The 26,491-nt window shown below is 33.3% G+C and overlaps 6 protein-coding genes across 9 annotated transcripts; 3 read left to right on the forward strand and 3 right to left on the reverse strand.

Annotated features, from left to right (window-relative positions):
- Window positions 1-402: 402 nt before the first annotated feature.
- Window positions 403-2,580, forward strand: LOC110630346 (protein IQ-DOMAIN 33). The gene is made up of 6 exons (XM_021777799.2): window positions 403-861; window positions 961-1,212; window positions 1,326-1,532; window positions 1,619-1,732; window positions 1,822-2,190; window positions 2,309-2,580. The coding sequence occupies exons 1-6, from the start codon at window positions 784-786 to the stop codon at window positions 2,408-2,410; spliced, it is 1,122 nt and encodes a 373-aa protein (XP_021633491.1). The 5' UTR covers window positions 403-783; the 3' UTR covers window positions 2,411-2,580.
- A 507-nt stretch (window positions 2,581-3,087) lies between these two features.
- On the reverse strand, window positions 3,088-4,510 carry LOC110630348 (eukaryotic translation initiation factor 1A). Of its 2 annotated transcripts, none has more exons than XM_043949195.1 (2): window positions 4,353-4,510; window positions 3,088-3,730 (listed from the first exon to the last, which is right to left on the reverse strand). In XM_043949195.1, exon 2 carries the CDS (start codon window positions 3,717-3,719, stop codon window positions 3,282-3,284), a length of 438 nt encoding a protein of 145 aa, XP_043805130.1. In that variant the 5' UTR covers window positions 3,720-3,730; window positions 4,353-4,510; the 3' UTR covers window positions 3,088-3,281. The 2 variants fall into 2 exon arrangements, with proteins under 2 accessions (XP_043805130.1, XP_043805131.1); XM_043949196.1 differs by having other exon boundaries at window positions 3,088-3,742; window positions 4,353-4,494.
- Window positions 4,511-6,387: 1,877 nt separating this feature from the next.
- LOC110630347 (tRNase Z TRZ2, chloroplastic) lies at window positions 6,388-9,440 on the forward strand. The gene is made up of 8 exons (XM_021777800.2): window positions 6,388-6,938; window positions 7,093-7,255; window positions 7,355-7,425; window positions 7,506-7,601; window positions 7,680-7,793; window positions 8,242-8,310; window positions 8,427-8,501; window positions 9,186-9,440. The coding sequence occupies exons 1-8, from the start codon at window positions 6,537-6,539 to the stop codon at window positions 9,273-9,275; spliced, it is 1,080 nt and encodes a 359-aa protein (XP_021633492.2). The 5' UTR covers window positions 6,388-6,536; the 3' UTR covers window positions 9,276-9,440.
- Window positions 9,441-9,706: 266 nt separating this feature from the next.
- LOC110630345 (3-oxoacyl-[acyl-carrier-protein] synthase, mitochondrial) lies at window positions 9,707-15,982 on the reverse strand. 3 transcript variants are annotated; one of them, XM_021777796.2, is made up of 14 exons: window positions 15,741-15,981; window positions 15,435-15,664; window positions 15,088-15,195; window positions 14,924-14,995; window positions 14,637-14,723; window positions 14,030-14,181; window positions 12,502-12,582; window positions 12,380-12,413; window positions 12,223-12,289; window positions 12,061-12,137; window positions 11,728-11,788; window positions 11,526-11,608; window positions 10,447-10,518; window positions 9,707-10,117 (listed from the first exon to the last, which is right to left on the reverse strand). In XM_021777796.2, exons 1-14 carry the CDS (start codon window positions 15,871-15,873, stop codon window positions 9,953-9,955), a joined length of 1,422 nt encoding a protein of 473 aa, XP_021633488.2. In that variant the 5' UTR covers window positions 15,874-15,981; the 3' UTR covers window positions 9,707-9,952. The 3 variants fall into 3 exon arrangements, with proteins under 3 accessions (XP_021633488.2, XP_021633490.2, XP_021633489.2); XM_021777797.2 differs by having other exon boundaries at window positions 10,042-10,271; window positions 15,741-15,982; XM_021777798.2 differs by lacking the exon at window positions 15,741-15,981 and having other exon boundaries at window positions 15,088-15,256; window positions 15,435-15,637.
- Window positions 15,983-16,945: 963 nt separating this feature from the next.
- Window positions 16,946-21,763, forward strand: LOC110630331 (protein-tyrosine-phosphatase IBR5). Its single transcript, XM_021777774.2, has 5 exons — window positions 16,946-17,613; window positions 18,736-18,835; window positions 19,473-19,530; window positions 19,726-19,832; window positions 21,182-21,763. Exons 1-5 carry the CDS (start codon window positions 17,374-17,376, stop codon window positions 21,490-21,492), a joined length of 816 nt encoding a protein of 271 aa, XP_021633466.1. The 5' UTR covers window positions 16,946-17,373; the 3' UTR covers window positions 21,493-21,763.
- A 186-nt stretch (window positions 21,764-21,949) lies between these two features.
- On the reverse strand, window positions 21,950-25,771 carry LOC110630332 (mitochondrial pyruvate carrier 4). Its single transcript, XM_021777775.2, has 5 exons — window positions 25,666-25,771; window positions 25,472-25,570; window positions 25,333-25,385; window positions 23,004-23,077; window positions 21,950-22,152 (listed from the first exon to the last, which is right to left on the reverse strand). The coding sequence occupies exons 1-5, from the start codon at window positions 25,718-25,720 to the stop codon at window positions 22,101-22,103; spliced, it is 333 nt and encodes a 110-aa protein (XP_021633467.1). The 5' UTR covers window positions 25,721-25,771; the 3' UTR covers window positions 21,950-22,100.
- Between the last annotated feature and the right edge of the window lie 720 nt (window positions 25,772-26,491).

Below are 26,491 nucleotides of genomic sequence, written 5' to 3' on the forward strand. Positions count from 1 at the left end.
CTTTGTGCTTACTGTACCACAACAATGCATGAGGAACAGAAACTCTTTGATCTATAACCTAATCAAAAAGGTCAAAGACATGAACATGGTACAATCCCATAAAGCACACAAACAAAACAAACAAACTATCAAAACCAAACAGTCTCTTGCTATAAAATTCTTTAGTTAACATGTTATCCACAAGTCCCTAAAGCCATTGACGTGTTTTTCAGGTCAATAGAAGAAGAAAAGGGCCACTTGAGGGCAGAAGAAGAAACCCAGGAAAAAAAAAAAAAAAAAAAAAAAAGAAGTGGAATACGGACGTAGCCCCAGCAGCAAGCAAAGCAAACTTTCTTTTGGCCAATCTGATACAACCCATGTGCAAAAAGTAGGCTTAAAAAGCAAATAAAATTATGCATTTCTTAAAATCAATCCATCCGTCCTTTCTATCTAATCTTTTACTTTTCAGTCTCTATTATTACTAATTATTTTTTGTGATTTAGTGCCCACACTCCAGCTCCAATGCTCTGTAAACCTGGCAGATTATCCCACTTAATTACAGCTAACTTATGCTTTATTATAAGATCAATATCTTATAAAGCATCTTCTAGACCAGACCAAACCAGTGAGGCTTTCTATTATTGTACTGAAGATGACTGAGTGAAGTATGTCACCTGCAGGTTTTAAACTTTTCTCAAATATCAGTAATAATTGAAGGGCTTACTAGTGCCATTGGATGGTGTAGATATAAACTCCAGACAACCTATATTGAGCATATATTGGCTTGAGATTACTAGGTGGAAAATGGGTATCACTGGAGAGTTGGTTAGAAATGTCTTCTCTAGAAACCGCTCTGTTGGAACTCATGAAAGCAATACTAGTGTAAGTCACAATCTTTATCTCTTCTTATGATCTTAGTTGTGGCTCTGATAGTCTCTTTTTCCAATTTCAAGTTCATTAACAAAGCTTGGATCAATCCAGGGTAGAAGCAGTGCAGGTGATAAGAGAAGGTGGAGTGTTGTTAGATCATACCTCTGTGGGGATGAGTTTAATTCAGTTCTTGCTGAAGAAGATTCAGCTTCAATCAAGAGCTCAGAGGCCACTGTTACACAGCCTGTACTAGAAGATATCCCCAAAGAAGATAGAGTCAAGGAAAAGCATAATTCAACTTCCAAATTATTCCAGCAAGAAGATGCAGCAATCATCATCCAGTCAGCATTCAGAAAATATCTGGTTAGTTCACTTTGGTAGAAACACCTTGGAAATAGATATTCTCACTCTGCAATTAAATATCATGCAGGAAAATGACTTTCTGATTCTAGGGTATGTCTGTGCTTGAATTCCAGGCTAGACGTCTCATCGAAGAAATCAAATCAAACGATGGTGAGAAGGAGCCTGCAATGGAAATGGAAAGTCCAAGTAGGGATTCTGTAGGCACATCAATCGAAGTTCAGACTGCAAATTCTGTGGAAGTTCTCTCAGTTAAATTGGAAAAAGTGGCTGTTCATCACAGGATGCAGAAGAAAGCCAGAACTCAGGTTTTGAAGATAAAGGTAAGGCTGCAAACCATTGTGCCGTCCTCAATTAATTAGTACATACATAAATAGATATACTATTTAGGACATTTGAGTTATTACAGGACGACTGGGATGATAGCACAGTGAGCAGCAATATAACCAAAATGAGGATTCAGAACCGAATGGAAGCAACAAACAGACGCGAGAGAGCACTGGCTTATGCTTTTGCACAACAGGTATGATGATATCCTTCCTGGATTGGAATGTGAATAGAAATTCGAGTTCTAGTGCTTAACTAACACTACTTTGTCCCATCTGTTTATAGCTAAGAATCTGTTCAAAGAGAAAACAAACCAGATCTGATGATACAGAAACCAATATGGGCTGGAGCTGGCTAGAGAGGTGGATGGCAACTCGACTTTCAGAATGCTCAGTTGAAAGTTGTACAAGTAAGACATACATGACACAAAGCAGCAACCATGGAATTCCAGCTAGAAAGAGATTTCTTGATGGAGCAGAAGAAAAGGAGAGCTGTGGATCTAATGAAGTTTCTGTCCAATTTGATAGCTTAGCAATGACTACAGCAAATCACAAAGAGGGTTTAAACCCAACCAGGAATCAGCTCAAGTCTTCAAGACCCATTTCAAGGCGTAAAACGGCACCAAGCAACCAAATCCTGAAAGAGCATAACAAGGTCAGATTTATTTGATACAATACCTGAATTTGGCAGCAATACCTGAATTTGTCAGCTTTTCTTCTTGTCATAAATCAGTTTGTCAGTCCTTTTTTTGTTCTTATACTATGTGGAACAGGTGATCAAGAAAGAGGGCCAAAAGGAGAGCGAGCAACATAAAGAGCACAGCAGCAAAAAAGAAATCAAATGCAAAGATGCCTCTTCTAAACAACTGGCTTAGGCTTTAGCTCCTTTTGCAATTTCTTGAGTGAGACTTCCCATGGAACTTTGTCCAGTCCTCCTACTTGCTGTCCATTTCGCCAATAATGCATGTGACTTCAAACCTCGCCTTGTAAATGTAGCTTCTTGAAATTTATTATATGAAATTGATAAACCTTCAAGAATTATAAATTGGCATGGAAATGCAGCTACTTGACCTTAACATGCAAAAATCAAATGACATGATACTCGCATCATAACAAGTCTTTGAATACAATTCTACATTTAGTAGCTTGTGAAATATTAACTCGTGCAATATCTGTTAATTTCCAAAACAATCTCCCCAGCTCCTGCTCCTCCTCCTTACGTATTGAGAGCAAATCAGCACCAAGAGCTGATAACTAACCAAAACCTTAGGATGCAAATTTTCAACAAGAATACACAAAGGAGGAGACAAATCACACAGGAAACAGTTCTCAAATATAATTAATTTAAAATTATAGATTAAATATTTTAATAATAAAATTTCATATATATATACACCTTTTTGATCTCCCAATCACAGTATCAAACAGAAAGAGACACCAGCATAAATAACAAATTTGAATGGGAACAACCATTAAAAACCAAAACCTAAGAATAATGGTCAAGCATCCACATTAGGCACCTAATTTCTAGGCAACCATAAGAGCAGCAAACTTCACAAAGACAAGGCATGAGGCCTAATAACAGAAACGATAACAGATATTACATGAAATATGATCCGTTTAGCATCTTAATTTCCAATTTATAAAGCACAAACCCTCTTTTAGGGCTTTTAATATCAAAAGCCACTCTCATGAACAATCTCTCTTCATAGCTAAATATAAAATAACACAGTCAATTCCCAAACTCTAGATCTTATCAATATCTTCATCCTCAAACTCGATATAATCATCACCAGCACCATCATCCTCCTCATCAAGACCTCCAGCAATACCCTCATTGAGACGTGTACTCTCAGGAAGTTCACCATAGGCCTTTAGAAGTCTAGCTTCATCTGGCATATACTTCAAGATAACATCAGCCTTGTCATCCTGATAGTCACGCAACCCAACAAGAATTATATCACCAGCGGCAATCCAGACCTTCTTGTGCATCTTCCCTCGAATGTGACAAAGACGCTTGGAGCCATCAATACACATGGCTTCACAACGGCCATTGCCAAGCATGCGAAGCACTTGGGCATATTCCTGTCCATCTTCCTTAAAGATGAGCTCACGTTTCTCATCATCTGCTTCATTCTTTCCTCTCTTCCTATTCTTACCTCCCTTTCCCTTATTCTTTGGCATGCTTTCTGATTCTGTCACCAAAACAGCACAGATCAGTTATTTTAAGATTGCAATATATACAGAGACGTGAACTGAAACCCTAATTTCATTCAAACTAAGAAATTGTTGCACATGCATTTCCACATAAAACCCAGGAAGAATAGGACAAACTGAAGAAAGATAAACAATTTGCTCAACACATACACTTCCTCAAACGCAAAGAAGAGAGACCTTTGAGTCAATTCAGAAAACCAAATTAATTTAATTTTAGTAAGCAACAAATTTCAAACAAAATACAACAAATTAAGGACCTAACAGCATCAAGTTTTCCCAATTTCCGAAACTTATTATTTAAAAAAAAAAAAGCAAATAAAAATCACCAACCAACACGCAAAATTTAGAACAATTCCCAGATCAAAAAAAGAAGGAATTAGAAAAACGAAACCGAAACAAAATTCAAATCAGTAACAACTAAAAACAAAAATTCCACATAGTATTCTGATCAGCAACAAACTAATCGATGATGGAATCACATAGACAAAAAAAAATGTAAAAAAAAAATTGAAAATTGAAAATTAGTTTGATTAAAATTACTTCAAGCAAAAATAAAGCGGATATAAGCATAAAAAATAGAAAAAGAAAAGAAAAGCACACCTTTGTGAGAGGTAGCGTAGATAGAACAAAAGATGCCGATAGAAATCAATCAGTGATTGTGATTGTGTTTCTGAAAGTTTCAGCCCTAGCCTGTTTTTGTAGCAAGGCAAACGCTATACGGGTCAAGCTGTGCCGCCTCACCTAAATATTGGGCCATGGATCCATATTTGGGTCCTGACCTAGGATAATGGGATATATGAAAATTTAATCTTGTTTTATAGAATTTCATATTATTGATTATGAGTAAAAAAAGAATTTTAATAAGAATTCCATGTAAATTAATCCATAGTAAAATAAATAAGTTATAATTTTAAAATGAGATTAATATTAATATAAGGTGTAAAAATATTTTTTTTAAAGTGTATGATATACAATTTAATTCAACTATAATCATAAGTAGGCATTTAGAACCTATTTATGTGTGAAAATATTTATTTTTTATTCTGTGAAATTATCTATTTTATTTTCTACAAAAAGATTGAAAGATAAAAGAATGTGTTAATTGTGAATAATTAAAAATAATTTAATAATTTTTTTATAATATAAAAATTAAAAAATTATTTATGAATAATTTAAAATATTTAAGTATAATTATAATTTTAATTTTAATAAATATAATAGGAATCTCACATCATAAATTTCTCTGTATTGTTTTCAAATACCAAAAATTTTATTATTAATTTAAAATATTTAATTAAGTAAATAAAATTAATTATAAGTACTAATAAATAATAAATAATGAATGATAATAATAATAAATATTTTTCTTTATTATAATCATACTTATTATAAATTATTCGAGTTTGAGCTCTTTGACTAATGAAAATTTATACATACTCAAATTTGAGCTCGATTCGAGTTTTAATATTAGAGTTTGAGTCTGATGCACTTATAAAATTGAATTCAACTTATTTAACGAGTACGTTCACAAATCTATTCAATACATCAATTCACATACTTGCTTATAAATTTTAAAAATGAGTCAAGTTTATAAGTTTTAACAGGTTAAATACGGTTAAATTCAAATTTGATTTATTTATTAACGAGTCTAAATATTAAGTTCGAATTTGACTTGTTTAGAAAACAAACTGAATACAGTCGAATTTTTATTTGAGCCAATATTTAAATAGCTTGTGAATAATTTAATTTATTTACGTTTCCAATTATAAGACATTTATCTACCAATATCAAAATTTCAATTTAAGGTGTCAATAAAAATTGTTCCTCCAATCAAAGTTTTCGCATCAATTTACTCTTAAACACTTCATGTATGATAGAATGTAAATTTTGTTAATATTTTAATATTTTATTGTTCTAAATTTAAAGTTAAATGAATTTGAACATTTTTATTTGTTGATATTTTAATTTTGAAAAGTTGAGTGATGATTGAAAGGAAAATGGATATTAAATATATCAAAATACAATTTTCTTATTTGCTTTATGCTCTTAGTAATTAGGAAATTGTCATTTTAAAGGATAGCATTTGGTGGGTAGACACACCTTTTGACTCTTAGATAATTTTAGAATCAATTAGTTAAATATATTTATATATTTTATAAAATTAAACTCTTTATTTAATTGTTTAGTAAAAAATTATAGTTATTTTTTTTATTAAAAATAATTATTTAATTTTTTTAAAAATTTTCAATTTAATAGAATGATCATTCCATTAATTTAATTTAAAATTAATTTGAATAAATTAAAAATTAAAATTTTAATATTTATAAAAATTAAATTAAATTAATTTTAAATAAAAATTAATTTTAATTATATTGATTGTTGAATTTTGTCGATTAGACTTTTTAATAAATTTTTATTTTTTAATATTATAAAATTTAATTAAAATATTCTAATATTTATTATAGTATAATTTTTTTATATTATTAAAAATAATATATTATTATTATTAATTAATTTAATTTAATCAATTTTTTATTAAAATTAAATAAAATTACACTCAATTTTTTAATTAATTCAATTTTTTAGATAAGCTCAGAAGTAAGAGAAAAACTAAATTCGTAGCCCTAAAATTAAATGTCTTATCTTCAAGAAAGAAACTGGCTCAGTTTAGCCCAAATGTCTCTGCAGCGGGACACGTACCAGTGAAGACGAAAACCGAAAACCTCTCTAAAACCCTCTCTTTAATGCAATCTTGTCTCAATTCAACACCACCACTACCCCAAAATGCAAACTTCTTTCCCCGTTTCGCCCTCCAAAATCCCTTCAATTTTCCCATTCAACCATCCCATTTTGCATAATCCAACAGCACCAACAAACCACCATCAACTTCCTCTCCAAACCTATCTCAAAAGACCCATAAACTCAACTTCCCTCAAATCCTCCGGTTTTTTATCGGCAATTGGCCGTGCAATCGAGGAAGAAGAGGAGTACAAAAAGGCCCGTGCCTCAGTAACCCGTAAAGGAGTCGACTTGGAAGGGTACTCAATCGAGGGAATCTCCATTGGGGGCCAAGAGACCTGTTTAATTATACCGGAATTCAAGTGTGCTTTTGATATTGGGAGATGTCCCACAAGGGCTATTCACCAGAACTTTGTGTTCATTACTCATGCCCACCTTGATCACATTGTGAGATTCTCTACTTGCTGCTTCCCCCAGTTTTTGGAATAAGTTCATGTTTTGTTTTCAAGAGTAATTTTTGTTTAAACCTTTACATTCTTGTGTTTTTGAGTTTCATTGCATAACAGTTTAATATGGAGCTTGTATTGTATTGTCTACTCAGGGTGGGCTGCCAATGTATGTGGCTAGTCGTGGTTTGTACAACTTAAAACCCCCTACTATATTTGTGCCCACTTGCATCAAACAAGACGTTGAGAAGCTTTTTGATATCCACAGGGCCATGGGGCAAGTGGAATTGAATCTTGATTTGGTTGCATTGGATGTGGGTATGTCACTCATTTCTTTGGTTTTCTAAGTTGGTTGATTGTGTGTTATCTGAAAGGTTTAAGGTTTATTGTGTGAATTTCTCCTAACCTCAAATTCAGGTGAAACATATGAATTGAGAAATGATATTGTGGTTCGACCATTTCGGACCCAGCACGTTATACCTAGCCAGGTGCGCTTCATTAAGCTTTTATTTTGTTTCTTCATGATAGAATGGTTCAAAATTTGAAACAGAGGGTCGGTCTTCTCCAGGGTTATATTATCTATTCTATTAGAAAAAAGTTGAAGAAGCAGTATATTCATCTCAAAGGGAAACAGATTGAAAAATTGAAGAAGTCGGGTGTTGAGGTTTGTAATTTCTCCAACAGGGTCTTAATTAATTTTCTGCCTCTAAACATTCTTTCAGCTTTGCATTTTCTTTTTTAGATTACAGATATAATATTGTCCCCCGAGGTGGCCTTTACTGGAGATACTACAGCAGAATACATGCTTGATCCACGAAATGCGGATGCATTGAGAGCAAAAATTCTCATAACTGAGGTATAGAGGCGTTAAGATTAAGATTCGTGAATTTTAATGTGTGTACTTCTGAACATGGCCTAGCTGACTTCGTTTTTCATATATCTAACAATTTTCCCAAAATTATTGTGTGTGAAGAAAGAATTAGCTTGCTTCAAGTTTTTAGATTGTAGGTGGTTTGCAACCAAGGGTGTAATTGGATGTGGGTGATTTAATTCTAATTCTATGAAGTCTTGGATACGTTGAGAAAGAGGATGTTTGAACACTTCCATGGAATATATCCCACTTTTGCTAGTGTTGTTGACTGTGGCTCTCATGCTTGATCCATTGTTGGATTTCATGTGCCTGATTTAGTTTGTATTTTTCTTCTTTCTTTTCAATCGTCATTGTAAAATAACTTAAAAAATACTTTTTGTATGCTAGTAATAATCTGCTGAAGTCATATCTAATGCTGAATTGCTTTTGGCAGGCAACTTTCCTTGATGACGGTTTTAGCATTGAACATGCACGAAAACATGGCCATACTCATTTGTATGAGGTAGAAGAAGTGCTGATTCTTGTTCTCATTTTACATTTACTTTTAACTGCTTTGAGGCTTTCACATTACAAAATTCATGAATAATATCGCAATCTTAAGTAGCTTTAACTCTGCAGATTATAAAAAATGCTGAATGGATTCGGAGTAAAGCTGTCCTTTTGACTCATTTTTCTTCTCGTTACAGTGTGGAGGTATGCGGTAAATTGAATTAATTTAAACAGCTCAAAATAAGTGATGCATTGCAATTAACATTCTGCTTCAGGGGTTCCCACCTTGTATTTGCATATAAGATTATAGGCCTATCATATGGAAAACCTTGTAAAGACTAAAAAATGGCTATCATAGACTTGCATTTACATTTGACGCTGTTGACTTATTATATGAAAATCTGGTTAAAAACTTAAAATTGCATAACTGGTTTGTTTATCACGGATCAAACATAGATGCCTCTTACTATAAACATCATAAGCCTCCCCACCTCCACCCGAGAGAGTTAACTTACTGGACATAGACTTCTAGGTTTATCTGAAGTTAACTTCTAGGTTTATCTGAAGTTGACTTGCTTCAGTTTGATACGTGGATGATATAAAATGAAACTGACCAAAGCCATGGAGAAAAGGAATTGAGTGCTAGAGAAAATCAAATAACTTTGTAGACTTCAGAGGATACTAGAGAAAACTTCTAATTTAGTTTAGGAGAAAGTACTGATGCTTAATTCATGTCTTGTTGCAATGTTAAATTACTTGGTTTGCTAAGAATACCCTTTGTTCAAGCTTATTGCAGATTGTATCATTTGAATCTCACTAGTTGCCGTCTGTCATCTCCAGAGTGATCCTATTAGATTAATAGTTGAAGCTTGGTTGTGTTAATTGCAGGACATTCATCAAGCTGCATCGAAGTTGCAATCTACGGTGTCAGCAAAGGTTGTTCCTCTAACAGAAGGTTTCAAATCAATGTACTCATGAAAACTCACGGTTCATTGTTTATGTCAGGAAATTGTAGAAAAAATGTTCAGTCTTTGTAATTTATTTGTAAAGTATCGGTTCCTTTGCGGCATCTTATGGCTACAGCTACAAATGTATCAATGGGATGTGGAATGTTCTAATTTTGGTGGTAAAATATCAGCTGCATATCATACTTAAAAAGGTTAGAAATTTAAAGGGAGCCTGTATATGGTAGAACAGTTTAGACTTTCAAGCTGTGAAAGGTTGATAATTTTAGGATCCAAACTGTCTGAAACGCTAGTTGGGAGGAAAAGTCACGTGAATATAAGCATGATGTTGTTCCACAACAATGGTACTCGGTTTCATTGGTAATCCATCTAAAGAGTGAGCTTGTGTAGGTCAAGTAACATTGCTGAGGCAGAGTTGGCAAGAAATAAGCGTCACGATATCACCTCTGATAAAGGGTAATCTTCATTCAATCGGTTAGTCTCAAAATTTTTTGAATGCCATCCAATTTTAACATGTACGTAAAGAATGATTTGTGGGCACAAGCTATGACGGCAATCATGTCACTTGATTGGTAACATTCCTAGATACTCTTCTAGATGTTTCAGTTCAATTGATATTTTGAAGGGCACCCTGCAATTTCATGTCAATAGTCCAGAGCAACAGCATATATGCATGCCGAATCACATCTTCTACAAGACAGAGGTGAACAACAGAGATGTATTTGTGCCCCCAAAGCCAAAGGAATTAGACAAGGCTGCTCTCACTGGCATCTCTTTTGAAGCACTTAACGGCACGAACTTGTCTTTGAATATGGGATCTGGCTTAGCGAGGTTACGAGTCAATGGTGCAATGCCCTGAAACATGGGAAACCTAACAATTATGATTGTGAAAGCTCTAAACTATGCAAGTTCCCAAACAACTTGTGCAAAGAAACAATATGTTGGTGCTTTCTCAGTAATGCAGGCTACTGATAAGGGAAGCACAGACAGTATTCCAATTTCAGCCATGCTGCGAAATAATAGAAGAACATGGTATTACTTAACTAGATATACTACTTCAAAATCTTGTTTGGTAATCCATGCATAGACACTACACATGCATGCATGTGTAAAAGTGAGCACATCCATTCCAATTAGGAATTTTATCTTAATCAAGTAGGAAGCAAGTAAATGCAATTGCTTACATGGTGTATGGCTAAAACTGAGAAAATTGCTTCAACAGAACCAGCTGCTCCAAGGAGATGGCCAACGGCACCCTGAATTTTTTTTTTTCAAAAAAAAAACAAAGCAAGCAGGATTACCACATTCCAACTTTTACTTCATTAAATCAACACAGACAATGCATATATTTGATAAGAGACATGGATGAACATGTAACATATAAGAGAAGCATAGAAGTAATAAGTGTCTCATAATTGGAGGGAAAGCCTTTTGTAGAGGTTGTTATAGCTGTTGAGGAAGAAGGCAGTTATAACTTCCTCAGCTATAGTATATAAATAAAGGAGCTGTTATCTACTGGGATATTCTTGAAGATCAATAAGAATTCTCTCAATCTTTCTCAATACTTCTATTCTACCCCTTCACTGTCTCTGTCTCTTTCTCTCTCTCTCTAATTCTAGATTCTTTCTTCTTGCAGCAGAGTACCCAATCCAGGGTTTCTGCTGACAGGACGTTGTTCTTTTCAAAATTAAACTTGACAAAAAGTTGCTCACTGGAATGCATACTACTACTACTGCATAGGATTAGATATGTTCTTTTACTCAGATAGCAGAATAAATAAGACGTGAGAGAGAGAAGGGGGAAGGGAGAAAGACAATGACAGCTAAAGCATCATCATTTGGAACCACCAAGATGGTTTGGAGAGATGGACCATGATAACAACTAAGAAGCATCATTTAGAACCATCAAAATGGTTTGGAAGACGTATCCACAGTGAAGAAATTTTTAGTCCTCGACCATCGCATTCATTATTATGATGACATTCCTTAATCAATGACTAATGAAGCTTGCAAAGTTCCTTCTCCTGTATGTCTAAAACCATGTAACTTCTCTGCATGTGGAAATGCAAAAAAAGGTTGTGAAGACCAATCAACACTGTCATCAGACATTAAAGACATGTGGATCAGCCATGTGGATAATGCACAAACTATGACATTTAATTATGTCTACCATATTAAATGACAAACAATCTGTAGAATCAATTATGCCAATAAAACTCTATATTGACCATCCTCAAGTTACATGTTAGAACCCTAAAATTTACCTTTGTGGAAGAGAATGTCAAGGCACCTGATGTTGCATGTTCACAGAATATAGTTTTGATAGCACTGGCTTCCACAGCATCACCTGGATGAGATAATAACGCAACAAAAACCACATATACACAAGTTTCAACACAAGCTTGGCATTCTCAATACATCTACTCTTACATAGAGAAGTAAAATGGGAAGGACCAACAAGTTTACCCAAAGGAGTAGATGTAGCATGGGCATTTATATAATCCACTTGATTAGGATGAAGACCAGACTGCAATTATCGAAGAAACAAGCATGTTAATACAGAACACTAGCTCAATTTGAATGTTTGCATCAGAATTAATAGCATTAAAAAGAACTTAATGTACATGCTGCTACCATTAGCAAAGTACAATAGCTAGCCTAACAATTCAAACAATAGGTATCTCCCATTTCATCCTCAGAGGTGTTTGATGCAACATATATACAACTAACTTTTCAGCAATCAAGCTCAATAATTAATCTTAGACAAACAAAAGATAGTACCACTAATGGTTTCCTCACCTGCTTTAAGGCACGAGTCATGGCCAAAACAGCTCCTCTTCCATCAGTATGCGGTTGAGTAATGTGATATGCATCACCTAAACAGAAGCATTGTCTTTGAAATGAAAGAATTACACAAAATGGAAACAGAATATTTATAAATTTATGCTTCTGACAAGCAACCTGACATCCCATATCCCCGAACCTCTGCATAAATTTTGGCTCCCCGTTCTCTTGCATGCTCAAGTTCCTTGATAAGATAAAAGCAAGAAAAGACATCAACTTGACAGTGGTACTAGAAATGCAAGGTTAAGTTCAACAAGGACATGTCTCAACTTACTTCTAATACAACAACGCCGGAACCTTCACCTATCCTGATCTCAAAGCATATGTTAGATGGTAATAATAGCAAAAGTGAATGACAAACTCGAAAAAATATATCTGTTACAAAGGTGTGCTCACACAAATCCATCTCGATCACAATCAAAAGGTCGAGAAGCTTCCAGGGGCATAGAATTGTATTTTGTAGTCAAAGCCCTTGACCTGGAATTGAACATGAAATGGCTATCAGCTATGTATAATAACATGCAATATGAACCCTAGAGCCACTACAAATGGGGCCAAGTGAAAGTCCATCATGAAGACATCATTAAATGCAAATCAATGTTCTCTACAGATCAAGTAACTGACTGTGGCATAATGGTGATGATAGTACAAAATTTTTACACCATATCATACCACAAACTGATGGATGGACAACAAAAAAAGCCTCATTAAAAAATCATTTGTGGTTGTAGTTTCTTTCTATTGGTCACACTAATAGTTGTGTCCTGAAGCAATTAATAGCTATGTTCTTGAGAAGGGATATCTTGAGAGTGGAGAAAGTACTATTCTTTAATATTTTCATGGACATTACTCTAGAAAAATAAGATATCATCAAGTGAATATGATAGCATTTTCTAGGTAAATTGCTACAGTATGGCAACAATTCATGCCACCTCCTTGATGGATGGACATTAAAATGGAGCCTAAATGAGTGTTTGTTTCCAAAAATTCTCTTCCTGTAGTTTCCAACTTTAAGAATAAAAGTGTCAAAGCACAAAAAAAAAAAATGCTATTGTTCTGTCAAAGCAGGGTGCAGAGAAGGACATCTAAGTAGCCTCTTCCAAAATGATAAAGTAGTGAGTCTCAAACATCAATCTTGCAATCATTTGGTTGGATCCAGATTTTAATATTGCACTATAAGGTTCATTTCAAGATGATGGGAGCTTGTAACCTAGATGCATTTAATACAAGAAGTTTCAGCATATAAAGCTGAAATCCAGGCAGCAAGAGATATGGTTAAACTTAGAAACAGGATGCCACTTTTATTTGAGAATTTCCCAATTATAAAAATGTTAGGCTCTATTTGGGGAAGTGTGTATGTTAAATCAAAGTGAATATGGATTTGTATTTTAAGATAAAAATCACATATAATGTCAAACATAATCTCAAATTCAATTACTCATTTGTTCTTATATCAAATTTAGACACTCATTCATTTCAAATCATCATCTATCCAAATGAACCCTTAGGGAAATATCAACATCAAGGAATTCTTGCCATCTCAAAAGAAAAAAAGAAAATTAAAAAAGAAAAGAAAAATCAAGGAATTGTACCAATTAGGGACAAGGTGACAAAAGGTCATTATAGCTTTCCATTAACTGCTGAACAACTACCAGAGGCTAACTTTGAGTTCCTAAATCACGTCAATATTTTCACTTCAAAAGAAAGAGATGATGACGCAGCAGAATAAAATATATTATCGTCTCCATGCAGCAACATTGAAGAAATGATTGACTGTCACATTATTTACATGTTACGACTACCTCCTTCACCAGATTAGTACTTTTAGCAAGTTTTCAAGAGAAAAAGTGAATCGCTTCAGAATAGAATTCTCAGTAAGGCAGTTTGCTTTCTGATACGCCATATCATTTCATCATATAACAACCTGCAAAATCCTGCTATTGACAAAGCATCTATGCTGGACTCTGTGCCTCCAGCCACCATAACATCCGAGTCTCCAAATTGAATCATCCTAGCAGCATCACCAATGGAATGTGCCCCAGTAGCACAAGCAGTAACAGCAGCATGGTTTGGTCCCTATATCCAAAAGAAAGGCTAGACCATGTAGGAATATGTCACTGTTGATATAAATGATAATGTGCTTCAAGAGGCTGAAGAAATGTTTTTGGCCACAGAGAAATTGAATGGTGAAATAATACATGGAAATTTATAGAGAAAAACAATCTTTTTTTATTGTTCATACACTTTAGTTCACACTCTAGTCCACTCAATTTTTTTTCTTTTTTCTATCAAACAATCTAAGCTTTCATAGCAACAATTGGAAGAGTGGATCACCATAGTGTGTCACCTACACATTTTGCAGCTCAAAAGCTTCATTTTCATGAGTTATCCAAGGGCTACCACCTTTGAAGAGATGAGTTACAGCTCAATAATTTTTTAGGAGAACATTAATGAGGCTAAAGGGCTAAATATCCATACCTTCATCTTATGTCAACTATGTAAAGAATAATGGAAATGGTAATTATACACACCTGAAATCCATATTTCATACTCACGTGACCAGATGCCATGTTGATCAATATCCGTGGTATAAAAAATGGACTAAGCCGACGAAGTCTCTGCATTGAAAGAGTCCAGGTAAGAAGGTAAAATGTTCCTCTAGTGCTTGGGTGATTGATTCACAAGCCAATTCAGAAAACCATGATGAGTTAATGATTATTGCAAGAAAGGTGAGGTAAAAAGTTAGTGATGGAAATAAATTATTAACAAAAGAACTTCTTTATTCCTTGAACATATTAAAGGAGGATAATAAGTTCACCTTCTCACAAATCATTTGTGAAGCATCCAGTATATCAGTGATACTTCCAATTCCCCCGCCAATAGAGACACCCTGGTATTCTTCATGTTAAAGAAAATATGCATCATCAAAGAATTGAAACTATGTATGCCATTACATGCTAGCCACAGATAACAATGGGTTACCGTTCTTTCCTTCTGCTCCTGTTCGTCGGGTACCCACTTTGCATCTTTTAAAGCTTCATCAGCAGCACATAGTGCATAGCCTATAAACCTTGAAATCGATCGATGTTCCTGAGAAACACAAATTGTAATGGTACATTTGATACTGAACATGGCAGAGCGGAGCACGGTACTACATAAAGAATTAGCAAACAGTAAGACAAGCTAACCGCCGTGACAGGATTAAGATTGTACACAAAACTAGTTCTTTAGTAATTCAAAAAGAAAAAAGAAAGCGAAAAAAAATCAAATTACAATAGCATTTGTTGCCGTATTCCCAAAATGAACCCGATTGATATGAATTCATATACCTTAGAATTAAGCCATAATTCCTCATTAAATTCACCAGGGCCAGTTCCACAGGGCACAATTGCGGCAACTTTAGAGGTCAGCTGTTCGAATGTGTACAACTGAGTTTCCTTATCGAAATTATTCATTTTGAGATCATCAGGTGTTATTGCTCTTATTCCACATTTTCCCTCAATCAACCGCCGCCATGTCGCATCCACCCCGCAACCCAAAGGGGTCACCATGCCTAGGCCTGAAACAGAAACTCCCCAGTTACATAAATATCATTACACAAGCACGAATATGTATGCAGGGGGGCTTTCTGTTACCGGTGACGACCACTCTGCGGGGAGTGATTGGAGGAGGAGGATCAAAGAGTGGACAGGAAGAAGAAGATAAGTAACGAATGAAATGAAAGCGAGAAGGGGATGATAATCTACGCCAAGAAGAAGAGACTGCCATGGGTATTTCTGAGTTCTGCTTCAGACTTTCAGTACAAGAGCTTGAGCTTTGCTGCTCCGGAGAGACGCAAAATAGAAGCTACTTTTGCCCCGCTCTTGTTAATCTTATTACGAAAAGCAGTGTTATTAAATCCCCAATTTTTTTTTTAATTATCTAAATATCATTATTCATTTCCTTTATTATACTTTATTTTATTTTATTTTCAAAAATTTCTTATTAATTATTATTATTTTAAATACATATTTAAATATTTTTTTAATATTTAATAAAATTTAAATTTTTTAAAATAAATATAATTACAAAATTTAGAAAAAAAATTAACTTTTTTAATATATATAAAAAAATAATAAAAATAGACCTGTTTTAATATATTAACTTTTTAAATTAAATTGTCAATTATATTATATAAGAATGAAAAAAAATATATATAAATAGACCTTTATATAGGAATGAAGAAAATAAAATATGAGCAGTCAAATTTTATTTATCAAAAAATTTAAGTTTGACTATTTTGAATTCAGATGTATATTTAAATTTTTATTTTTTTAATAACAGTAAAATATTATTATATGGAAATATTTATTTATCTCTCGAAAAATAATCAAGAGATTAAATATAAATAAATTTAAGTTTAATTTTTTTAGCAAATCAGTCAAGATAAATTAAATTTTTATTAAATTAAATTTCAAATAATTTTATAATAATTAAATTTATTTATACTTTTAACAGATTTTATTTTAAATTAACACATTTAAAACTAAGTAATTTTAATTGCACAAAATATATTTATAAGTTAATTCGTCAAATATTTATAATTTCAAATTTTATTTATTTATTAAACGATTAAAAAAATAAAGTAAAATTTAAAAAAAAATTGACTAAATCGAATATTTCATCGATATTTTTATTTTTTTAGTAGGAATTGCTATTCAAGGTAAATTACATATTTTCAGATTTTAATAATCGGGTTGTCCCCAATTTTTAATCTACCCAAGAACATGGGTACGGTCAAAATAAGCAGTTCTACTACACAAAACAACAAAGAGTCGCTTGCAAATCCAGAAATGGTTAGATTCCAAATTTCTAAAAGAAAAAAATGGTAAATTAAAAAAAAGAAAAGAAACGCTCAAGAAAAAGCAATGTCTTTTAAAAGGATGTTAGAACTGTTTGATTCTATGAAATTATCATCATCATCATCATCACTTTCACATATACCCATCATCCAAGAACACCGCAATCTTCTAGTATTTCTTTAAGATTCTCTCCATTAATAGCTACTTCTACTCCTCCTACAATCCATTTTCCCAACCAACCCACATCTATAAATACCCATTCTCTCCCTCTCTCTCTCTTTCTCTCTTTATCTTTGCCAGCTTTCTTGCATCCATCGCTCAAATCTTCAATTTTTGGTCATTCCAGTCAATCTTTGTCTGTTCCTCGATTCCTTGGTTTTCAATTTCTTCGTATCTTGAGTGGGTTCTTGATTTTCTGATTGGTTGGATGATGAGGAAGAGGGAGCGAGAGAACCCATGTGGGGTTTGTGGCCACTATCACAAGTACGAAGAAGGGGAAGTTTGTGGGATTTGTGGACACCGGATGCCGGAATCTGCTCAGAAATCTCCGCTGCATGTTCGTGCTTTCCCTTCTGAGATCCTGCCGGAGTTCCTCTATTTGGGAAGTTACGATAACGCATCTCGCTCTGAGCTTCTCAAAGCCCAGGGGATTTCTCGCGTTCTCAATGTATACTGCTCCTAAACTTCTTATGCTCGGTTTGATTTTGGTTTTGTTCATTGAAAGTTATAATTTTTTTAATATTGTTACTTGCTACTCTGCTTAATTGTAGACTTGTCATTACTGGGTACTTTGTTCTGCTGTTTATCAATCTTTAGCTTATTTAGTTTTTTGGTAATTAAACTCTAATGACTAGGGCACAGGCTAGGAACAAAGCAAACTGGGGAAATAAAGTTGAAACCGTGATGTTTTCATTGGATTGGATCAATTAGCTTTGGAGAGGGGTGGATCATGCTATTCTAGTGTTGTATGTTGAAGGACACTAGTGTTCTATAGCTATGAGGATGTGCAGGTTGAATGGAATGGGTGCTTAGAGGTTTAAAAAAAGGGCAGTTTCATGAGAGGATGGCATAAAGGAAGTTGATGTTCGCATCAATTGACTATGGAAGACAAGGACAATCGAGTTCCAGCATCTATCTATCTGTGATTTGTTGAGTAGCATCCATGGTTATTTGGAATTCCAGTCATGTTTTCATTCAGTGAGATTTTGTCCATGTGACTGTGGTTTTTTATATTCTCATACTTGTCCATTGGTGTTTAACATTGTTTTTATGATGGATTCAATTGGATTTTTGGTTTCCACCCACAGAAAAAAAGCACCATGCTTTTGCTTCAATTTATCTGCTATAGGCAAAAAGATCTGTTTTATAGAAAGGGTGATGTGTATCGAGAGAACAATGTGTAGTGAACTGATTTAGGATGTGTTTTCTGGCGTATAAGTTAGGGATCAAACTAGCCAATTCTTTCCTTCTGTTTTACTTGTAAGAACAATCACTGATTTCTTTGCACTAGATCTAAGTAAATACTAATGAAGAAATTTTTTGGGAGGAAAAGGGGAAAGAACTAATATGATGTTAGTGTTTTTTTTTTCTTTGGTTCTTTTGCAATCTCAAATATGTCATACTTCCTCACTTCAATCTGTCTCTGTGAAATTCTAGTATGAAAATTATATTTTTATGGCTTATCAATTTCATGATTGCCTGTTGCTTATGTGAAATTAGTAATTCAGTTAGGAAAAACAGGAGGTATGCCATATTCATATTCATTATCAGTTGCTTTGTCTGTATGTAGACAGTACCGGCTTGTCAAAATCTTTACAAGAATTCTTTCACCTATCATTGCCTCCAAGATGACAAAACCTTACAATTTGATGATGCAAATCAATTTTTAGGTGAGTATACTATTGTGAATTTTATTTGTTACTTTACATCCTCCAACCCCTCCCCCAGTTCTCCCAACAAAAAAAGAAAGAAAAATAAAAGGTTGATCAGACAGCACGGATCTCCTGCATATTTCTCTCCTTGTTTCTTGTTTGAAAATTGATATTTGCAATGTACTAAAAAATACTGGAAAATAATTTTCAATTTGATGATTGCTATTGCAATTTCAATAGAATGGTAGCCATCCATGAATTAAAATGATTTTTCTTATTTGAAGAGTTCATGCTAAATAAAGGTGTCCCTAATGTGTGAAGGTCATTTATCATAGAAGCTCTCCCCTGTTTTTTTTTTTTTTTTGTTTTTTTGTTTTTTTGGCTGTTCCTCCTTCCCTATTGTAGAAAGAATATACTCACACTTTGAATCCCATTACCACTTGGTCACAAAAGAGCAACTGTACCAATGTGCCAATGCTTCTTCTCAGAATCCATACATAATAGTTGTTTGAATAATTTTCTCATAATCAACATTCCTTCCTTGATAATCATAAACAAGTTTGGTTCAGCTTAAGTGGGACTTGTTTACATATTATTACTGCCAACTATTACTTTCTCACTGTGCTTTGAGCCTAAATTGTTTGCATTTTTGCAGAGCAATGTGAGAAGGAGAAGGTTCGTGTTCTTGTGCACTGCATGTCAGGAAAAAATAGGTAGAATGTTGTAGAATATTCCTGCAAATTGTGCTCCTCAGTCCCTGTTTCTTCTTTTAAAAGCACTAAAAATGTGCATATGATCTATTTTTTTCTGCATGTATGGTCATCTACAACTCTGGACATATATTGGGAAATGATTGTGGTATTTTTAGTTTTTTGCTTGGGAGAATGGTAACCATGTTCTTTTTACAGGTCTCCTGCTATTGTGATAGCTTACCTGATGAAGTCTAGGGGATGGAGGCTTGCACAAAGTTACCAGTGGGTGAAAGAGCGCAGACCATCTGTTGACTTAAGCCAAGGTATGTACGTCATGATACTGATCTACTTGTATGTTGTGGAAGAAATCATCTATATCATATTGTTAATACTCAATATAATTTAGGTAATTTATGATTCCAGTTAGGGGAGTGCAACTGAACCGAAAATCGAACAGGAATTTATTATTAACTGAACCAAACCGTAATATTAAAGGAACCAAACTAATCCAAATCGAAATATCTCTGTCTGGTCCTGTTCGGTTCGGTTTAATCAATTTGAGCCAATATAAATTAAATATTAAAGATCATATAAAAGTAGTAAGAACTGATGGCCATGGTACATTCTCCAAAGCCATGGAAACGGACAACAATGCAAGCCAAAAACTTAATAGTATCAGATCCATGTCCCATTACCAGGGAAAGGGATGGCAGCAAAAAGCATCAAGCCAAGCCACTTAAACTCCTCCATTGATGTTGTGGATGCAATTTGGAGACTGGAGGCATGATGGTGTAGACGCACAACCTGGAGACTCTAGACAATGTGTCTATTCAAATGAGGAAGAATAAAGAATGAAAAAAGGAGGACAAAGAAGAAAGAGAAAAGGAAGGGAGTTGGGAAGAAGAAAAAGAATAAAAAAGAAAAATTGGTCTGAATGGGATTTGTGGTTTTTTTTTTTTTTTTTTTCCAAAGGTAATTGCATTCAAGGCCCTTAAATGGGCATGAAGTTCAGTACAAAGTTAAATTGAGTCGAAGGATTGTAATAGAAGGAATCATTGGTCAAGCTCTGTTTAGCTAAGGAATGAGCTGCCGAGTTCCTATTCCTATTGACATGAGAAAACTTCGCCACTTGCAAAGAAGAAGAAAGTCGAAGGATATCTCGAATACATCCTTGAATAGCACTGTTGCATGACTTCCCCTGCAAGGCTTGGATTACTGCGATACTGCTATAGAGGCAGCTTCTTTGCAAGCGAGTGCTTCTAAAACCAGAGTGTTAGTCAAGCCATTAAAACGCTTATTTGGTTTTTCTGCTAAACTAACCGAACCAAAATCGAACTGATCAACAAGAAAATCAAACCGAAAAAGTGAATTAAATTGGTTGGATTTGGTTTCTTAGTTTAAACCAATTAATGCTCACCCCTAATTTCAGTATCTTTAATGTTATCTTATGGGCATGCATAGTAGTTGCAGAATTCTGCCAAATTTAGGTGTAGTATATTTCAAAGTTCGAGAACTACTGAACTGCAAATTTTTGTGGATATTGTACCCTTATTGTCATGTGGCACTTATTTCTCATTTATCCGTTTTTGTGTCTTTAGATGAAGATTTGGTTCCTGCAAACACATCGTTCATGTCTAACTTGCATTTCTTTTTGTTTTGGGATGGAATCCAGCTGTGTATCAGCAGTTGCAGGAATACGAGCAAAAAACTTTTGGGTCTTTTGATGGCAACAACCCTGCCTCGCCAGTCTTCCCACCTGTAGGCACATCATTGGTTACCTTTGGGTTTCCAAAGGCTAATGACCCAGTTCCCACTCCGGCTTTCAACAGCACCAACACTACCTCCATTTTTACCCGACCTCTGGACGTTCCTCCACAGGCATTCCAGTTTGGATCTGGCCATCCTCAACTTAGTCCATCTGAGAACCCCTCCATTGCCAGTGCACAGAACCCAAATGGAGGAGACATTTCAATGGACTCATGAAATATCCAGGCTTCACCCAACAAGATGAAAGAGTTTTCAGAAGTTTCAAACTGCATATGACTTTTTCTTTGCAATGTGGAAGTGTGGAACACTTTGTTTTTGCCTAATCATATACAGGAGTGTTGAATTTAATTCAAAAGTAGAGCTTTCATCATCTAATGTACTGTTGTATTCTATTTTTTTTTTCTTTTCTGCCTGCTAGTATAGGATGGATGTTCTTTTTATGAATACAAGAAGAGGTGAAGGTGGCATCCGCCACCTATTTCATACAGGACTCTGGATTTTCAAACTGTCTAATTAATTACTTATTTTTGCTGTTTTCTATCCCTCTTTGGTTGGTGCAGTAATTCATAACAACCTGATTAAACTGTCTTTAAAGTTTAATAATATTACTCTATCAAAGTAATTATAAAGGTTTAATAACCTTAGCAACTCCACTATTTAAAAAAAAAAGAAATTAAAGAAAAAAAAAGTTTTTATGGGTATAAATAATCATAAGGACAGCAAGTAAGAAACACATAGGAAAATCCAAGAAGGCAAACAAGGACTTGAAATTTCCTATTTCTTATTTAAATGATAAAATAGGAAAGGTAGGGTTCCCACTTTAATTAACAGTCATGTTCAGCTCCTATTTTCTGATGATTAGAGGATAAATCATGCCTGCAAAATATCATGAAATTTAATAATCAAACTTGTATTATATAATATAAAAAAAAGGGAAATTTACTTTTTAGTCCCTGAGGTTTAACGTAATTAACACTTCTGTCCCTCTATTTTGGCGACCCAACACTTAAGTCCCTCACTTTCTCTTCCGTCCAAATTCGTAGTCCTTCCGTCCATTTAAACCGTTTGGTCAAAGAGTCAAAAGTGAGAGGTGATAATTTTTTCCAGAAATACCCTTCTCTTAATGTGAAATTCCTTTTTTTTTTTTTCTCTTTCATGCTTTCTCTCTCCAGTTGCAGAAGAAGAAGAAGAAGAAGAAGAAGAAGAAGAAGAAGAAGAAGAAGAAGAAGAAAGAAGAAGAAGAAGCTGCTGCAGAAAGAGTAGGAAGAAGAAGAAGCTGCTGCAGAAAGAGTAGGAAGAAGAAGAAGAAGAAGAAGAAGAAGAAGAAGAAGAAGAAAGAAGAAGAAGAAGAAGAAGAAGAAGCTGTTGTAGAAAGAGTAGGAAGAAGAAGAAGAAGAAGAAGAAGAAGAAAGAAGAAGAAGAAGAAAGAAGAAGAAGAAGAAGGAAGAAGAAAGAAGAAGAAGAAGAAGAAAGAAGAAGAAGAAGAAGAAGAAGAAGTTGCAGAAAAAGGAGGAAGAAGAAGAAGAAGAAGGTTAATTTTGTCAATTCACGTGTCCCAAACGGCTATTTTGGACGGAAGGACTACGAAGTTGGACAGAAAAGAAAGTGAGGGACTTAAGTGTTGGGTCGCCAAAATAGAGGGACAGAAGTGTTAATTACGTTAAACCTCAGGGACTACAAAGTAATTTTCCCTAAAAAAAAAAATTAGAAATTTGAATAAAACTTACCCTAGTTTACGTCCCAGTTGGTACATGGAAATTGCAGCCATTGCAGCACTTACGCTGAAAAGGTTCCAGTTCTTCTGCACTTTCAAAATGGTTTAAATGGTAAACTAAGCCTGCTCTGTTTGAAAAATAATTTTATTTTTTTGAGAAAAACAGTTTTCATAGAAAATATATTTTTAAGAAAATAATTCATTTCTTTAATTTTAGCTGTTATTTAAAAAAAATATATTAATAGATTTATATAAATAATATCCTTAAATTTCAAAAAATGACTTTAAAGTGGAAACCATTATCCTTGAAAATAACTTAATTTTTTTGGTTAAAAATATACTTTTTATTAATCAATTGGGAGATTTACAATTTAATTCCTGGATATTGCCATTATTAACAAGTCAGTCCCTGTATTTTTAGAAACCTATTAAAACGTTCTTATGTTTTCTTTCCGTCAACGAAATAGTTTTTCTGTCCTCTTTTCCGTTAAAATTAGATAAAGGAGGAGAGAGAAAATTTTTAAAAGCCAATTTTACCCTCAAATAAAACCATTTATTTAGTCATTGGATATTATTATTATTAATAAGTTAGTTCTTATATTTTCAAAAATCTATTAAAACATTTTTATCTTTTTTCATATCTATTAAAACGTTCTTATCGTTTTTTTTCGTCAATGAAATAGTTCCTATCTTTTCTCATATCTATTAAAACATCCTTATCATTTCTTCCCGTCAATGAAATAGTCTCTCCTTATCGTTTCTTTCCGTCAACGAAATTGTCCCTCCCTACATTTTTAGAAATATATTAAAACATCCTTATCATTTCTTTTTGTCAACGAAATAGTCCTTATCTTTTCTTTCCTCCTCCTCCGACGACGAAAAAGAAGAAAAAGAAGAAAAAGAAGAAGAAGAAGAAGAAGAAGAAGAAGGAGAAGAAGGAGAAGAAGAAGAAGAAGAAGAGAAAGAAGAAAAAGAAGAAAAAAAAAGAAGAAAAAGAAGAAGGAGAAGAAGGAGAAAAAGAAGAAGAAGAAGAAGAGAAAGAAGAAAAGAAGAAAAAGAAGCAAAAGAAGAATAAGAAGAAGAAGGAGAAGAAGGAGAAGAAGAAGAAGCAGAAGAAGAAGAAGCAGAAGCAGAAGAAGAAGAAGAAGCAGAAGAAGAAGCAGAAGAAGGAGGAAGAATTGATGAAGAAGAAAAGGAAGAAGGAGGAGGAGGAAAATAATGGGGGGTAATTTAGTTTTTTATTATATTTTTAACAGCAAAAATAGACGGAAGGACTATTTCGTTAATAGAAAAAAAGATAATGACGTTTTAATAGGTTTCTAAAAATATAAAGACTGACTTGTTAATAATGGTAATATTCAGGTACTAAATTATAAATCTCCCTAATCAATTTTTTTGACTTTTTAAATATTAAAAATGTAAACAATATATTCTACCAAAATAAACGAAAACTAAATATTCCCTCGTTTGCATTACAAATACCAAATTAATTATGTAAATTTTAATCCATGTTAGAGACTAATTAATTATTATCTTTTTAATTTTATTATCATTTCATCCGATGGAATTGTTATATATAAATATTGATATTTGTTCAAATGAGGGAAGAAAAGAAAAGAAAAAGTAAATAAAATAAGGAAAAATAGAAAAATGATAAGAAAAAAAAGAAAATAATAGAAAATGAAAGGAATTGAGAGAAAATTAAAATAAAAATTAAAAAAGTAAAGAAAATGAGAAAAATGATAGAAAGGAAAAAAGATAGAAGAGGAAAAGAAAACAATAAAAAAGAAAATAATAGAAATAAATGACGCGGTAAGAAAAGAAAATGAGATAAACAGAAAAAATATATATATATATAATAGAAAATATAAGAAAAAACAAAATAAGAGAAAAAATTGAAGAAGGAAGAAATAAGATAAGATAGAAGAAAAGGTATATAAGAAAAAGAGAGAACAAAGAAAATAAGAAAAAATTAAAGAAAATAGTAGAAAAATAAAATATTTAAATATTATTAAATTTGGATTGGTCCAAAAGGTAACTCAAAGTAGGATTGTCTATGGATCATATAAGGGGCATATTACCCTTTCCAAAACCGATACTGGTGCGTGACATATTTATGGGAGGTCCAATATTGAATGAAAAGTTTTGGTACCATATTAAATTTAGATGAAACCTAACTCACTCCAAAACTAATCCAAAACTAATTCAAAATTCAAAGGAAGATTGTCAATGAACCATATAAAGGTTATATTATCTCTTTTCACAACGATGTCCAATATAAAATAAAAATAACTGGATAATTTAAAAAATACGAGAATAATCGAGTAATTGTGATTCTTTACCGGTGTGATCACAGTGCTATACCTAGCCCAGATCATTCCACTGCATGCAAGAGCTAAAACAACAAGAACATAAGTAAAGCTCATCATCATCATGTTCATCAGAAGAAGAAGCTATTACAATTAATAATAGAAAATAAACCTGACTGCTGAGGATAGGAGAGCTGCTCTGGTGAGTTTGTGCAGTCAACAATATTTGCAGTATTAACTCCCCATTTAAAAGTTGGGGCCCAAAAATGAACTGCAAAAGTTGACATTCAATCTCAACTCAATCACACATAGATCAATCAAGCAAAAGGGTAGAGAGAAAATTCATTAAAGAAAGCAAAAACCAACTTGTTTTGGGCCCTGCAGGATGATTCCAAATCTTCTGCAGCTTGGAAGCAGCCATCGTTGTCTTTTCTTTGCCTTCTGAAAACGAGCAATCTGTTAACTGCTTGCAGGCCTTAAGAGGCTATTAATTAATTAAGTTGCTATTGAAAATTCAATTTTTATTTATATATCTCTTTCTGTCAAATGTCATTTTGGAGTCTGACTAGAATAGAAAACCATATAAATAATTATATAGATGGCATATGAGCAATGCTTAGTCAGATATGATTTTAATAAGGGAAATAAGAGAATTAGGCTTTATGGAAGCAAAATCACAAAGCCTTTGTTTAGAATAAAAAAAATGAGAAAATCAATTCAATTCAATTTATTTATTTTTTAATAATATTTTTATTTAAAATGAAAATTTTTAATTCTCTTTAATTTGAAAAATTTTACTTTAAAAAAATTAAAGTATATATAATTTTATAAAAATTTATTTAAATTCTTTTATTCTAAAATGAAAAACACACGAAGAAAATCACGCAGCTTATATTCACGCTAAGAAAACAAATCATCCGCAGAAAATCATTAGATTAATGATGAGATTTACCAAAATCGTTTACAAAGCTGTGAAATCTCAATATCAAATTCCATATGAGCAAATTATTTAAAAAAGAAAATATGAACTTTTGCCTTCTCAGTATTACCCCTGTGTTGTCTGTCAAAAGCTTTGTTTAGCAAATTCAATTTGAAGAAAACTTTTTTTTTAAATGCATTCATATATATATAATTATGGCTTCTTAATAAAAAAAAATTCAAATATTTCTCTTAATTTATATTTATATTCAAA

This window comes from Manihot esculenta, chromosome 13 (genome assembly GCF_001659605.2).
Source record: "Manihot esculenta cultivar AM560-2 chromosome 13, M.esculenta_v8, whole genome shotgun sequence".
Taxonomy (NCBI): domain Eukaryota; kingdom Viridiplantae; phylum Streptophyta; class Magnoliopsida; order Malpighiales; family Euphorbiaceae; genus Manihot; species Manihot esculenta.